Source organism: Thalia democratica, chromosome 2 (genome assembly GCF_965202585.1).
Source record: "Thalia democratica chromosome 2, ktThaDemo2.hap1.1, whole genome shotgun sequence".
Taxonomy (NCBI): Eukaryota; Metazoa; Chordata; class Thaliacea; order Salpida; family Salpidae; genus Thalia; species Thalia democratica.
Genome location: NC_139166.1, coordinates 48634072 through 48649014, shown reverse-complemented (window position 1 = coordinate 48649014; position 14943 = coordinate 48634072). Strand labels below are relative to the sequence as shown.

The window sequence follows — 14943 nt, the reverse complement described above, 5'->3', positions numbered from 1 at the left end:
GTCAGTCAATGATTTTAAAAATATATTAAGCTACATTTTGTTTTGTTAGAGGAAAAGTACCAAACTACATTGTGTTTACCAAACATTTTCAAAACATCAATGTATGTACATTTAAATTAATTTATGACTTAACTATTTTGTATTTGTAGGTTTTTTTAACTTTGTCATCTATATTTATTTATTTTATAGCATTACAGCTCAAATATCATTATTCTTTTTACTTTTCTGCAACCACTACATAAGTATTTAGTTTATTAGCATTTAATAACAGGATTGTCACAATCTCAGGTTACTTTAGACTACTCAGGATTACTCACCTTAGTTTAAAAGTTGTGAAAGTCTCAGGCTAACTCAGCAGGTTAGCCATGCTACCTGAAAACATAAAATAATCTAGAAAAATTTGATGATTGAAAATTTAGGCTAAAAAACTGGAATTTCTTATAAGTTCTAGTATAACATACTTTACTTTGTCTTTCTGGATAAGTGCGTACTTAAGGCGTGATGCGTACCAAAAAAAGTGCGTACTTAAGCGGTAGTATACTGTAGGTGTGCTCAATAGGTTCCTAATAGAAGGCACAAACCAATGAACAAGAAAAATACTATTTCATTAGGAATCTACCTTCTTAATTTTTAACCAATCTTCTTCAAATTTTCACAGAAAGTCCATTACTAAAATTTAAATAGATTGATTGCAGGATTTTTTTTTTAATTAAAAAAAAAATTGTTTCTGTTATTTTTATTTTATTACTTTTTTATATTATTTTTAAAATCCCAACATTTAGTGTTTTAATCTATAAGTGAAACATTTCCTGAAACTTTGAGGTCTTTAGCTCAAAAAATGAAGAAGAAGATAGATTTTAAGTCAGTTAAAATTTTTGAATAAAATTAATGCTAAAAAATATGAGGCCCATGTGTTTGTATCAGAATTAAAAAAAAACTTATATATCTCAAAAATTATTAACCATTTTAAAGTTCTTGAAAAACTGGCTTGTAGTTTGTACTTGAAGCTTTCATATAAGAGCTAATGTTGTTTTTTGTAAAAAAAAATTGGACCTTTCTATGCCTAGTTACTAGATGATTTTTAAATATTATAAAGTAAACTTTGCTGAAAACTGTTAAAATATTTCTAAGGCCATAGAGGGGGTCCAACACTTAAAAAAAAACTTTTGGCTTTTATATAAAAGTTTAAGTACAAACTGCAAGCAAGTTTTTATAGAATTCTAAAATATCATTAAATTTTTGAGATATTTAATTTTTTGTAAAAATATTCTGATACAAACGTTATCACAAATTTTTTGAGATCAATTTTCTCAGAAGTTTTAAAAATCACTAAAAATCTATCTCCTCCTTCATTTTTCAAGCAATTTTCTTCAAAATTTCATGAAATGTTTCTTATATTTACAGAAAAAAAATGTTACTTATGAGTTTGAATAGTTTAGAAAAATAAAAATTTTATGTAAAAAGTAAAAAAATAATACTTTTTTTTTCCAAAAATAAAATTTTTACTTTAAATTTTTTAAAGTCCAAAGTAATGTTTTTTTGTTATTGTATAAAGATTAGACTGTGAAAGTTAGAAGATGATTGCTTGAAAAATGTAGGAGGAGATAGATTTTAAATAAAATAGTCTTTTTTTTGCTGTTTTAGTTTTCCCTCCCATTGGGAATATTTTATGCCTCACAATTTTGACTGGTTATATCTCAAAAAATAATTTGAACTTTTCAAAACAATAAAAAACATCTTGAAAAACTCTATAAAATAAGATCAAGATGTAAAAAAACATGTTAACTTAAAAAGTTATGTGTAAGTTTATAAGTTACATTAGTTGTAAAAAAATTGATATGACCATTGCAGGGTTACTTTATACTTTAGATATCTCAGGCCAGTTTGAACTTTTTTAGAAATCAAGGCTGTTTTAAGTTTTTTTGCAAATCTCAGACTAGTTTTTATGATTATTATAATTTTCTTTAGAATTGTGTTTTTTTTTTTCTAAACAGTATATCATTTTAATTGTGTTATGATCTTTTAGGCATTTTAGCTAGATTAACATTAATTCCAAATTTTTGACTCTTACTGCTTTTTTCAATCCTCTAATAAATTCAGGCTGACTCAGCTAGATATAACTCAGGTTGGTATTTATGCTTTAAATTTTGAAAACACTGTATTTTTTAATATTTTTTGTTTGATAGTGGCCAAGTTTGTTGTTTTCAATTCAATATTTACTACAATGCTCTCTAACTTGTCAAAATTAAAGCCTGCAACAACTACACAAAGATACCTGAAATTATCTAAATAGCTATTTTTTTACAATTTTTATTTACAATAGTATGGTTTCCACTAAAAAAAAAATTACAATTCAAAATATTTACAACTTTTTTGTAAAACTAAAAGATATATTTAAGGTCTTAAAGCTTAAAAGTCTCTAAGTAAACATACCCACATTTTTTTTTGGACTTAATACCTGTAGTAGAAGAAAAAAACAATTAAAAGACAGAAATCTATTTGCAATCAAATTTTTTTTTGTAAGCAATATTTGAAGACTTTTTAGATTTAAAAAAGATTAATTAAAAGATTAAGTTTTTAGTTTCCAATCAATTTACCTACTTTTACTATAAACACTACTTTGTTTGAAATTAAACAAAAAATATATATATTAGTGAGTAAATTTTGTGTAGATTTTGCAAGCAATTTTGTAAAAAAATAATTTGGAACTTTAAATAATTTTTCTACTGAAAACTAGCAAAAAATGATTTAGATTTTGAAACATCTGAACTTCTGAAATATTTAAATCAAGAAAGAAGCTAAATTAGCTTAAAAAAGCAAATCAAGTTCACCAAGTATGTTGTACCTACTTGATTTGATTTTCAAGTCACAAAAAAGTTAATTGCAACCTTGACAGCCTTTTTAGCCAGTTGTGGTATATGTAATACTTGTGTAACTAATTTTTGTTTATTCATATGTGCCAAACAATATGTTTAACTTAAGGAAGTCATTTACCTCTTAAACTGCAAAATTTTATTAAATGTTCTGTAATGTTCATAATTATGATATCTTAAAAAAGAAAAGATTAGAAGGTAAAATATTTAAACTTGGACTATTATAAAAACATGAGTTTACTTACAATTTTTAAAATGTTTTTTATCAATTCTAACATCTTAACTGCTATGAAGAAAAACGGTAATAAAAAAAAATCTCATCAAATGTTGTTAATTGTTTTTCTTTACATTTAATAATATGGTTATTAAAATATAAAAAATAACCCAAAAAGTCTCATATCATTCATGCTGTCTAGTAAAAGTAAAAATAGAATGTTGTAAAAGTTTTGTATAGAAATTAAGTTTTTTTTGTATAAAGTAAGATGTCACTCATTAGGATGATCAGATTTTTTAAATTTAAAGATATATAGGAAAGCTATAACTGATTTTAACATTACAAGTTTGTAGAAGAATGAGTAGTACTAGTTAAGTTTTATTATTGTAAAACTCCAGCTGACTTGATTTCATTTTAGATAACTTGTAGTCAATCTTACCTAATTTTTTTATTGTTTTTTAATTCTTTATTTTAGTGTATAGTTGTTGTCTTCAACTGTAAAAACATTAATTATAGTTTTTTTTTTGAATTTTTTGATAATGTCCCTTAATTTAGTTTTAATGTTTTGTTTTAAAACTTAATTTATAAATTCAGACTCACTCAGGCTGATTTTTTATGTTTCAAAAATGCAATATTGCATTCTGCTTCATCTATATTTATTTAAAGCTTTAAATATATTAAGTTTAACATAGAAAAAGTAATACTATTCACAGAATTTGTTTGCTTATTGTTTTATGTTTCAAAAATTTTAAAAATATTAGGTGTTAGTCCTAGGTTGTTTAAATTAAAATATTATTTTTCTAGAAATTTAGTATTAAGATTTACAAATTGATACAGGATTGCCAAACACTTCTTGAACTCAGAAAAATTCAGGCTAATTTAAAAATAAAGAAAAACTCAAGCTAGTTTAGACCAAATCAGACTAATTTGAACTCTTTTAAAAAACTCAGGCTTGTTTGATTTTTCATGCAAATATCAGCCTAGTTCTGATATTTTCCCCAAATCTTAGGCTAGTTTTTTTTGACTTGATAGTTTATTTTCTTAAAACTTATGTTTTATTAAGTGTTTTGTTTTTTTTTTGGTGTTTCTATGTACTTGACCTTAAAAACCTTTTTTTTTAGTTTTTGGCTTGTAGTGTTTTCTTAAGCCTTTTATATATACTATTGTCAACTCAGACCTTCTTGATGTAACTCAGGCTTGCTTTAATAAGTGACATCTCTGATAATACCAAGTACTAAGCTCTAATGTTGTCCCTTGTTTTATTAGTGTCATAAAAATTGGATTTATTTTAAATTTTCTGATATTTATTTTTCAAAATAAAAGCCCAAGCAAAAGCTTAGTACTAACTACTTAAGTACTAAATTTTATGTTATATTAAAAAATATTTTTTTATTACTTTCAAGTTAAAAATAGTAGTTAGTGTTTTAATCTATCTAAGAAAATTTTGTTCTTAGTATTTTTTTATTACAAAAAAGAGTTTTGAAAATATTTTTATTATGTTTAGCTATTTGAAAATAGCTACAAAAAAATTGTGTGGAATATTAAAAAAGATTAAACTACCAGAAAATTTTGAGCCCCTAGAATATTAAATTTACTTACTCAATACTCAAAGTTAGTGAAGCAATAGTAAAACTATATTAGTTTTATAAGACCTTGTGCTTTAGTTTTAAAAATGATTTTTTTTATATGGTTAATAAATAAAGAATTTTAATGATGATCAGTACTTTATTTTAAAATTACTTTTAATAGTTTAATATGATTCAAATATACAAGCATACAAAATTGTCATTCTTGTTGACTCTTACTAGCAGTAATCTACTTTTAGTATGCCTTTATTTGTTTATGGTCTTGTTTATGTGTAGTTTTCAGGTCAGATTCTTAGGGAAGGGAATCATTAGTATTATAAAAACTATTAAGTTTGATAAGAGTTTTAAAAACATTTAAAACATTATACTAAAATTAATTTTTCTAATTATTAAAAAAGCAAGAGTTATTTTGACTTCTCTTACTTATTTTTATTTAATGTTGTTTTAATCAACATTGTTTATGATTTATACCTGATTAGGTCTTAGCATTACTAATCTGTAATGAAAGATTTAATGTTTGTATATTTTACCCTTTGAACAGATCAAGGTTTCTTAAGCTGATTTTCACAATTGCCCTTTTTGCAAAAACTTAAGAAATAATTAACTCTTTGTTATGTATCACCCCTTTGCTGCTAGGTGATAATCTATTTGTTTTTCCTACTATTTGTTGACCCTGATAGCCAAATTTGCCCACTTTAGGAAACCTGACTTAGGTTAAAGGCATAGGGGTGGTCAAACATTTTTTTTACTAAAAATAACATTGTATCTTATATGAAAGCTTAAGTACAAACTACATGCCAGTTTTTATAGAATTAAAAAAATTTATTTAACTTTTGAGATATTGTAATTTTTATAAAAAGTTTCCGGTACAAACATACGGACTGCAAATTTTTTGAGGTCAATTTACTAGGAAATTTAAAAATTCACTAAAAATTTATCTTCTCCTTCATTGTATGAGCTACAGACCTCAAACTTTTAGGAAACGTTCCTGTTATAGTTTAAAAGACTTAGAATTTTAAAAATATTGAAAAATAAAAGTTTTAGATAAAAAATGCAAAAAAAAAGTGTTTTTTTTATAAAAAAATATTTTTCAAATCTAAAAAAATACCTGCATTCTATCTTTTTGAAATTTAATGATACACTTTCTGTGAAAATTTGAAGAATATTGTTTAAAAAAGTAAGGAGGAGATAGATTTTTAGTGAAATGGTCTTTTTTTTGCGTTTTTAGTTTGCGCCTTCCATAAGGAACCTATTGAGGTCACCAACTTTGAATGATTATATCTCAAAAAATACTTTGAATTTTTAAAGCAATTAAAAATGTCTGATAGCTCAAATAAAACTCTATGAAATAAGATCAACTTGTAAAAATCATGGTGGACCCTCCCACTTATGGACTTTACCATTTGCGTAATAAGACTCTGAAACTGTACTTTTCCAAACAGTTCGTTTAACAAAAACTAAAAGAAAAATTTGACAAGTTTAGCTTCTTACTAATGTAGTTTCAAATATCCGGTTTTCATTTACTTAACTTTGATAACAACAAAACGGAAAATTATATGTATATGTGCTTGTAGTCTAATATCAAATCTGTATGTTCAAAACTTTATGTTAACTTAAGCTTCTCTCATGGAAAACAAAAGTCCAGGCTTAAGCTATGTAGACTTTGCCAATTTTTATTTGATTATATATAAGTTTAAGTTATTTTTTTACTCAAAAATTAGTTTAATAAAATTTTTAGTTTAATTAAATTTATTAATTTACAACTAAAATTTTTTGCAGACATACTGCCAATCTAAAATAGTTGTATTAAATGGGGCGCCAAAAAGGACCTAAAAATCGTTCCAAAGAAGTTGCTTCTAGTAGTAGTCAAGCTTTCAAAAAAATCCAAACAGCAGCAACTTTTGAATCTTTTGAAGGAGACTACACGTATGTTCCAGTTTCTTCGTTTACTAACCAAGAATTAAGTATTCCATCAGAATATCGAATCGCGCTGACAAAGCTATCAAAAAAAGATACTATAACTAAACAAAAAGCATTGGCTGAACTTACAGAACTTTGCAAACAAAATTGTGATGTTCAACTAATATTACAAATTCTGCCATATTGGGCACAAAACTTTAATAAATTATGCTATGAAAAAGATGGAAAAGTTAGAGCTGCAGCTCACAGTGCCATGAAAATAATTGTTGAAATAGCTGGAAAAGAATTTGCTCCATATTTAAAAAAAGTTATTGGCTGGTGGTGGATATCTCAGGATGACTTTTATTCTGTTTCTGCAAAGTCAGCTAATGAAAGTTTTCTAGCTGCTTTTCAATCACAGGAAAAGCAAAATCAGGTTTTGCTGTTCTGCCATGAAGAAATTGTTAAACTTATCAATCAAAATGTGTTTGTAACAGATTTGAGAAAACTGACTGATACATCTAAAGAGGAAGATTTTGCTGAAAAAATAATAGCAAGTAGTCTAAAATCCTTTGGATCATTTGTTAAACATATTTATAAAACAGAAAAAAATGAAAAAGCAAAAACAACAATTACCAATTTTATAAGTAAGACTAGATTTTGGAAACTTTTCAAGCATAAAAGTTTAAAAGTTAGGCAAATGTATTACTATGTCATTAGTGAATTAAGTACATGTTTTCCAAGTCTTTTGATAGATCATCTTTCTTCTTTAGAAAAATCAGTCTTTCACAATTTACATGACACTAATGGAAGTGTCATAAAATATATTTGGTTAGCAGCTAGTTCAATTACCTTAAACATTGAAAACTGCTTTGAATTTGTTGATGTCAGAGCTGGTTATTTACCTCAGTTCTATAAATCAATAGAGAAAGGCTTTTATGGCTTTGCATCACATATTTGTAAGTATTTGCCTGATATAGTTCGCAAGTTTCCTGATTCTATAAAATCAGATGTTGATGTATACATCAGGTTATTTAAAGCTTTTAATCAATCCATCAATGTTTCAAATGAATCTCTTTCACCTAGTGTAGCAGAGACAAAAGCTCTTATAATTGCAATGATAGAATGCTATGAGATAGTTTTGTTAGAAAATACTCTTCCAGAAGATTTTAACATTGAATGTACAAATACTATGTTAGAATGGTTTTCAAACTGCACTGGCTGTTCCCAGACAGACAATTGGAATAAAAATTCGTGGAAAACTTACATTAAAGTGTTTGCTTTGTTAATTAAAAAACTTGAAAAAAATAAAGATAAACTAAGTTGCAGTGTTTTAGAAAAAGTTTGGAATCAAGTCAAAACTACGTACATAAAAACTATTGAACAATCTAATGTGGAAAATTATGACAAAGTGAAGTTCTTAACTAACTGCTATCAGCTGTTTTTTGAAAGTTTGTGTGAGTCATCTGTTGACAATTATTCGTATCAGAATTTGTTGTCAAAAAAAGTCAACTTTAGTAGCAATAAGATTATATTAAACCAAAAAATATCTGATTCTTTTATGAAAAGTTCACCTGTATTAAATCTTCTTACAGAGTTTTTAGTTGTCACAGTCCAATCTACAGTAACTAGCATGATCAAGTTTGATATTGTGGATAAGTTGATTCTAAAATACTTATCAAAAGAGCTACTGGAAAAATTATATATTAAGCTGAATTATAAAAGTTTTCTTCTTGATTTTTTTGTTCCTCTAGTTTTAACTCTTGATACTCCTTCTTTAAGTACAGCTCAATTTGTTCAAATTAAAAGAATAGTTTGTAAGTGTTTAGATTTTAGCAATAAAGAAGAGTGCATTGAACTTATTTCTAAAATTACTACTCATAAACACTTATACTTTGTTTTCACACTTTTAAGTACAATAATTGAAAGTAATAGGTGTTATGAGTACATCAAAGATTGGTTAAAAGAAGAAAATTGTTTCTTAAATGAGTTTTTGTTGTCTAATACACAAGATGCTTGTAGCGAAAAAACTTTAATTTTTTTGCTCTACAAACTTGAAAATACCATTAATTTAAAATCAATGAAAGTTAACAAAAATTTTTCTATAAAATTTGTTGCCAAACTACAAGAAGACTTCGAAATATTGTTAGCTAAAAATGAAGATTTTCTTTCTGTTTTTGAGCATGTGCTAAATGCATGTATAGAAACTTTTGATGATGAATGTTCAGTAAAACAAACTTTTCAAATTTTAAAAAAGTATATTTTACAACTTTTCAAAATTAAAAAGTATTCAAAAATCTGTGAGTTGTTTGATACTGTAGTAAACAATAAAAAAATTGTACACTTTTTTGATGTTTTAGATTATTTTGAAACCCTAGCGTATGAGATGTTCATACTTGATGTAGTAAAAGAAGTTAAGTTCCATTTGTTAACTAAGCAGTTTGTAGACACTAAAACTCCATTAAATGTCATAGATAGCATTATATCTGCTAAAAAAAGTGTACACTTACCAGCTGGAAGTTTAATGTTTGAACAAAAAGATTGGCTGAGTTTTCATAATGAATTAAGTTCTAATGATTGGGTAAACGAAAAGAATATGATCAAAAATGATCAAAACGGAATGGTTTTGCCCCAAGGTGAAGATGATAACCCTGTTTTAGACAAATCTTATTTAGTAGCAGTTTCTTTTTTCTCCAACCTTTGTACAAACTTTTCAAAATATTTTAACATACAAGTTGATGACAAAAAGTGTGTTGCAATTGAATGTTTGTTAGTTTGCAGTTTTTGCCAAGAAAAAATATTAAATTTAGCTTTTTTTTCAGACCAAGAAGAGCTTTTAAAAAACATAGTAGACATGGTTGTAACCAATTCATTAAAACATGGAAATGCTTGGTGTGTTTTGTTAAAAACTCTTCTAAAATTCTTCAGTGTCACTAACCAATTGATAAGTTTAGAAATGGAAAAAGCATGTAAAGATATTACATCACATTCAATTGTACAAACTTTAACTGTGTATATTTCGAATTTAAGTACCCTGCATGATGTCCAAGAAACAGCTATTAAGTTACACCTGAGCTTTTTAGAGCTTCAAAACGATGAGTCCTCTTTTTTCAAGACTGGTTTCTATCTTAGCGTTTTAGTCAAAGCTTTAGATCGCATGGCTGAATTAAATTCTTTGCTGTATGAAGAAATGGTTTCTTCATTGCTAGATAACACTTCTGAGTTTAAAAATGTAATGGAAGTTGAAACCAGTATAACAAGTCAGAACGAACAAAGTATCAACTTTGGTAAAGGTTTATTATCCCTGTTTAACCAAGTAGCTAAAAACTTGCCTCTTTCTAAAGTAAGTTTGACCTCTGGTCAGTGGGACAGTGTTTTATGCAATCTGCTTGGCATAGTAGACAGTCTGCAGCAGTCAATAGAAAATTCTGAGTGCCTGCAAAATATAAACTTTTACACACTACTTTTTGGATGTTGTAAGCTAGTGAACAAGTTAAACGAGTATCTTAAATCTAATGAGGCGAACGAAGATCCAGCTCTACCGGCTTCTCTTATAAGTGAATGGAAAGATTTTTACTTGGTTAATTCACAGCAAGCTTTGCTTAATATATATTTGAAATCAGCCTGTAGCCCTGACTTTAAATACACTGAAATGTTTCTAGAAGTCATATGTCCCATCCTTTGTGAAGTGGAGTGTAGCACCCTGCTTTCCCAGGCTGAAAACTTGGAAAAGTATGTACGACCTGATTGTGATTATGACGATGATGTTCAAACATTAATATACAGTTTGATGCATCATTGCAGCGGAGTTACTTTACTTGACAAGTTTATCTGCAATAAATTAATGAATACTTTGTTATGCCAATCAGAAACACTAAAACATAACAAGCCTCCTCAAAAAGTCATGCGTAGTTTGTATGACTTATCCGTTAATGTAGAAACAGATTTCTTTAACTTGAAAGAAGCCGAGAAAAAGCGAGCCACTGTTAAACACATTAAATTTAAGAAAACTGACGAAGACAACGAAGACGAATACTTTCAAGGTTTGTAATCTTAATACAATTTTTACTCGTATAACTGTATTTTTTTATATTGCAGTCATCGATCTATACTATAATTATGTATATTTTTATTAATTGTTTGAACGTAAAATTCTCTCTGTAAACTTGTCTGATAATCTGGTGATGTTAGCAGTTAATAGAATAAAAAAAAAGTATAGGATTTTTTTTCTGAGAATAACTTAGATAGCCTAAAGTTAAGTCAATGATTACTTTTTTGACTATTTTTATAATTATACTAATTTAAATATTTTAAATCTTTTGATTTTATGGTATCTACGTAATACATTAAACTACTAAGAAACTATACTGTTTTTTGTTAAAATTTAAGTAGTTTTTAAACGAAGCAAAAAGCTCATGTTTATCAAAATGTATGACGGTATTTAAGTAATCTTCTTTTTTTTTCAATGTTTCTTCTAAATAAACTAAGAATTTGAGTTAAGTCTTTATGTAATTAAGCTTTTGTTTTTAATAATTATAAGCTTTGATAGTTTACAATTTTTAATATTTTAAGCTACATTCCTGACAAATAAATAAAACTAATACATTAACTATAAAAAACTTGATGATATCTCCGTAGTTCATAAAAAGAAACGATAATGCTTACCGATAAAATCAAGTAATTTTTTAAAAGACGTTAAAAAAGTTCTTGTTTATTATATAGTACCTATTACAGTATTTAAGTAACCTTCTTTAATTTACATATTCTTATTTTAAATAGTTTAAGAATTTAAGTAAAGTACTTGTGTAGTACAGCTTTTTTTTTATAAGCTTTTACACTCAGCAATATCTAATAATTTTAAGCTACACTCCTTAAAAACAAGTAAAACTAAAATAAATTAAAAAATTTAAACCCAAAATTTAAACATTCCGCAGCTTACCACTTTTTTTTTACCACTAAACGTCAAAATAAATATTCGAAGCTGATATTTAAATTGTATGTTCTTTAAAGATTAAAGTACAAGTTTGTAAACACTTTTGAACACTTTACAATGTTAAGTTTTACAAAATATTTTAGGACTTAAAGCTTATATTACATTAGATAAAGTTCATAACGATTAATGGAAAAACACTTTTTTTTGTATATTGAAGACTAAATATTTTTAAAACATATATGAACTTAACAAATCAAAAATTAAACCATCATTAGCCTAAGAACATGTATTTAGCATTTTCATAAGAACTAAAATGTTAAATAGTTAATAAAATTTCGTGAAACGTTATTGTTTAATAAGACGTTGTAGGTTTTATTTTAATGCAACTAAAACTTCGATAATCACTGATCATTTTCAACAGAAGAAAACGATTCGGATAGCGACTCTTCCGATGAGGAAATCATCGAAGAAAAGACGGAATACGACACCGACATGTTCATAAACTACTTTTTGACGTGGAAAATCGCTCTGAACCAAATAAGCCGCCTTCCCTTCGACCTCAGGCAGCAGTACCTGGAAAACCTGAACAGCAGATCAAGAACTTCAATAACCGAAACCCTGCTTCCCAGGATTCTTTTGCTACTTCCCACCAAACCACACGCCCTGAACGAAAACGGAGACAAAATCGACATGTTCAACGACGACATTGAGGCGTGGGAAGCAAATGACAAGCAAGCGTTCCTCGATCACGTGGTCTGTTTGACGTACAAGCAGCTGCTGACCAGCTTGCCCGCCTACGTTCGCAACTGGCACAACAACAAGCTGAGCAAGAGCAGGAAGCAAGTCATTGAAGATTACACGGCGCAGCACGTGTCCATGTCCATCATCAGGAGCGAACTGGCGCTCGTCCATGGAAAGTGCGGGACTACCGACGGTCTGACCATTTCGACGAGGCCGCGCGCCCGCCAGGTCCTCGCCTGCTACCAGATCAGCGACGCGGAGTTTGAGATTTCCGTCGAGCTGCCGGCCAACTTCCCGCTGCAGCCGGTCAAGCTGGAAACGCTGAAGAAGGCGGGGGTGGCGACGACCAAGTGGCGGTACTGGATGCTGCAGATGACCTCTTTACTGCACAGCCACAACGGGAGGATTTTGGACGCGCTGCTCTTCTGGCAGCAGAAAGTGGACAGGAGCTTCGAGGGCGTGGAGGAGTGCATGATCTGCTTCTCGGTGGTGCACGGCGCAAACCAGTCCCTCCCCAAGCTCACGTGCAAGACTTGCAAGAAGAAGTTCCACGGCGAGTGCCTGTATAAGTGGTTCGACTCGAGCAACAATTCCACCTGTCCCCTTTGCAGGCAGCCCATGACTTTCAATTGACTTTAAATTGTTTTCTGTTTTTTTTTCTTTGAGACATTTAGGGCTAAATTTATTTTAAGTATAGCTACAAATACGTTAGATGTGACAGTTTTGCTAGTTATAAAGATTTCCGATTTAAGGTGTTTCTGAATTCTATTTTATATTTCTACGTTTTTATTATAAAAAGGTGATTACTTTCAGAAGTTAACTTGAAATTTTTTTAAGTGACTTTTTAAATTTTTTTACAACAAAATGCTAACTCAAATTAAAGGTTGTTTTAGGTTTGTAGTTTTCTGTTGTTTTTTTTTACTTCTAGCTCAACAAAATAAAAACTTTATAAAATATGCTTTGTAGTCGGTTTTCGCTGTTTTTCATAAGGAACATATTTACTATAGCTAATTTTTTCTTAATTTTTTTTAAATGAGGTAAACAAAATAACTGTTCTTAAACACAATGTCAACTTTTTTGTTTTTCAATAAATTTTTAAAGACATAGATTGGTACCATATGTTAGTAGTTTATTTTATTTTTGTACATTTAAGCTTAAAGCTTATTTTAATACGAAGATTTTTAAAATTTAACTAATGTAAGGTTTGAAATATCTATGGCATATAAGTATTATCAGTATTTATAGCCTTTATATAACTATAAGTTTTTTATATATTATTTTATGGAGTTTTCTAAAAACAGAATTTTTTAGTGCCTAAGCTTAGATACTCCTCCATATAATACTAATGTTAAAAACTTCTGTATATTTGATAATATAGAACTTTTGCATATATGGAGTATTTTGTTATACTTTAATACATTTTAAAGACTTGATATATTTCAGTAAACTTTTTTTAAATATTTTCTTATGAACTTAAACGAAGAAGGCAGTGAAAGTGTTTACGAGACTAAAAATGCTTGTTATTCTGATGAAATTCTGTCTTCAAGTTTTGATGACGACAGAAAGTTCTGGAAGGATTTACATGATGAATTAGAAGAAGATAATTGTATTTCTGAAATAAATGAACAAATTGAACCAGTTGTTGATGCTATGTCGAAAGAAGTTAAATTTCTTGAATGCGACGTTTGTTATTCCACTAAATCTTTAAAAGACAACAAATTCTCTATAAGTTGTTCTTATTACAAACCTGTACTAGCAGTGTTGGACTACTTTATAGAAGAATCAGATTTATTCGTAAAACAACTATTTGATGGTGGCTTGATTGTGCGAGTAATAAATTTGATATTAAATTCAGAAGGAGACCAAACTATTCATTTCCCTTCAAAAATAATTGAAAGTGTAGTCCTTTTTTTACCTGAGAGTACTTTGTTTGAAAATCATCTGGACACTTTGTTCTATTGCTTTTATGTAAACTTACAATCTTTAACAGATCTTGAAACAGTATGTTTTCCTTCTAGGTATGCAAATGAAGTTAATCAAAAAATAAAACTTTTATTGAATTTTGTAAATGATACTTTAAAATGTTTACCTAAAAGCGATATAAAATACAACAAAAACTTAATATGTTTTGTCAATCTTATTTCCAATATGCTTAGAAATGTTTCTTCAGTAAAACATCATTACTGTCCCGATGAAATATCTACTTATAAACTTGTTTTACAAACTCTAGAAAGGTTGTTCAAAATGTTTCCTTCTTTACAGATTGCTATCTTGAAAGCAATTAATAAAAATTGGGAAAATTCATTCCAACTGCTTATTTTGCTTGTGCCTTTATTTTTCGAACTATGTTCAAAGCTCTGTGAAACTAAATATAAATTTTTGGAAGACTTAATTTTTAGTAAATTAGAAAATGTTTTGATAAATTCAAACTACAAAGTATTGGATTTGTCTTATAAAGAGTTCAAAAAACACTGTAGTAATGTTAATATATTTTCAAAGTTTCAAACAAAATATAGCGATTTACTTCTACATAAGGAGAAAATACTCGTGCAAGAAAGCATTAATTTTAAAGAAAACATCTCGAAAAAAACTAAGTTATTAACTGAAAAAAATTTATTAAAAAAATGATTCAAATGTTCTTAGGTTTGTAATTGTTTTTTTTAATATTTTAGTCATGTATACTACAATACACGCCTT

At 27.9% G+C, this 14943-nt stretch overlaps 1 protein-coding gene across 1 annotated transcript; it reads left to right on the top strand.

Annotated features, from left to right (window-relative positions):
* The first annotated feature begins 6459 nt into the window (after positions 1-6459).
* On the top strand, positions 6460-13352 carry LOC145830199 (E3 ubiquitin-protein ligase listerin-like). Its single transcript, XM_082938117.1, has 2 exons — positions 6460-10615; positions 11927-13352. The coding sequence occupies exons 1-2, from the start codon at positions 6484-6486 to the stop codon at positions 12877-12879; spliced, it is 5085 nt and encodes a 1694-aa protein (XP_082794243.1). The 5' UTR covers positions 6460-6483; the 3' UTR covers positions 12880-13352.
* Positions 13353-14943: the final 1591 nt, after the last annotated feature.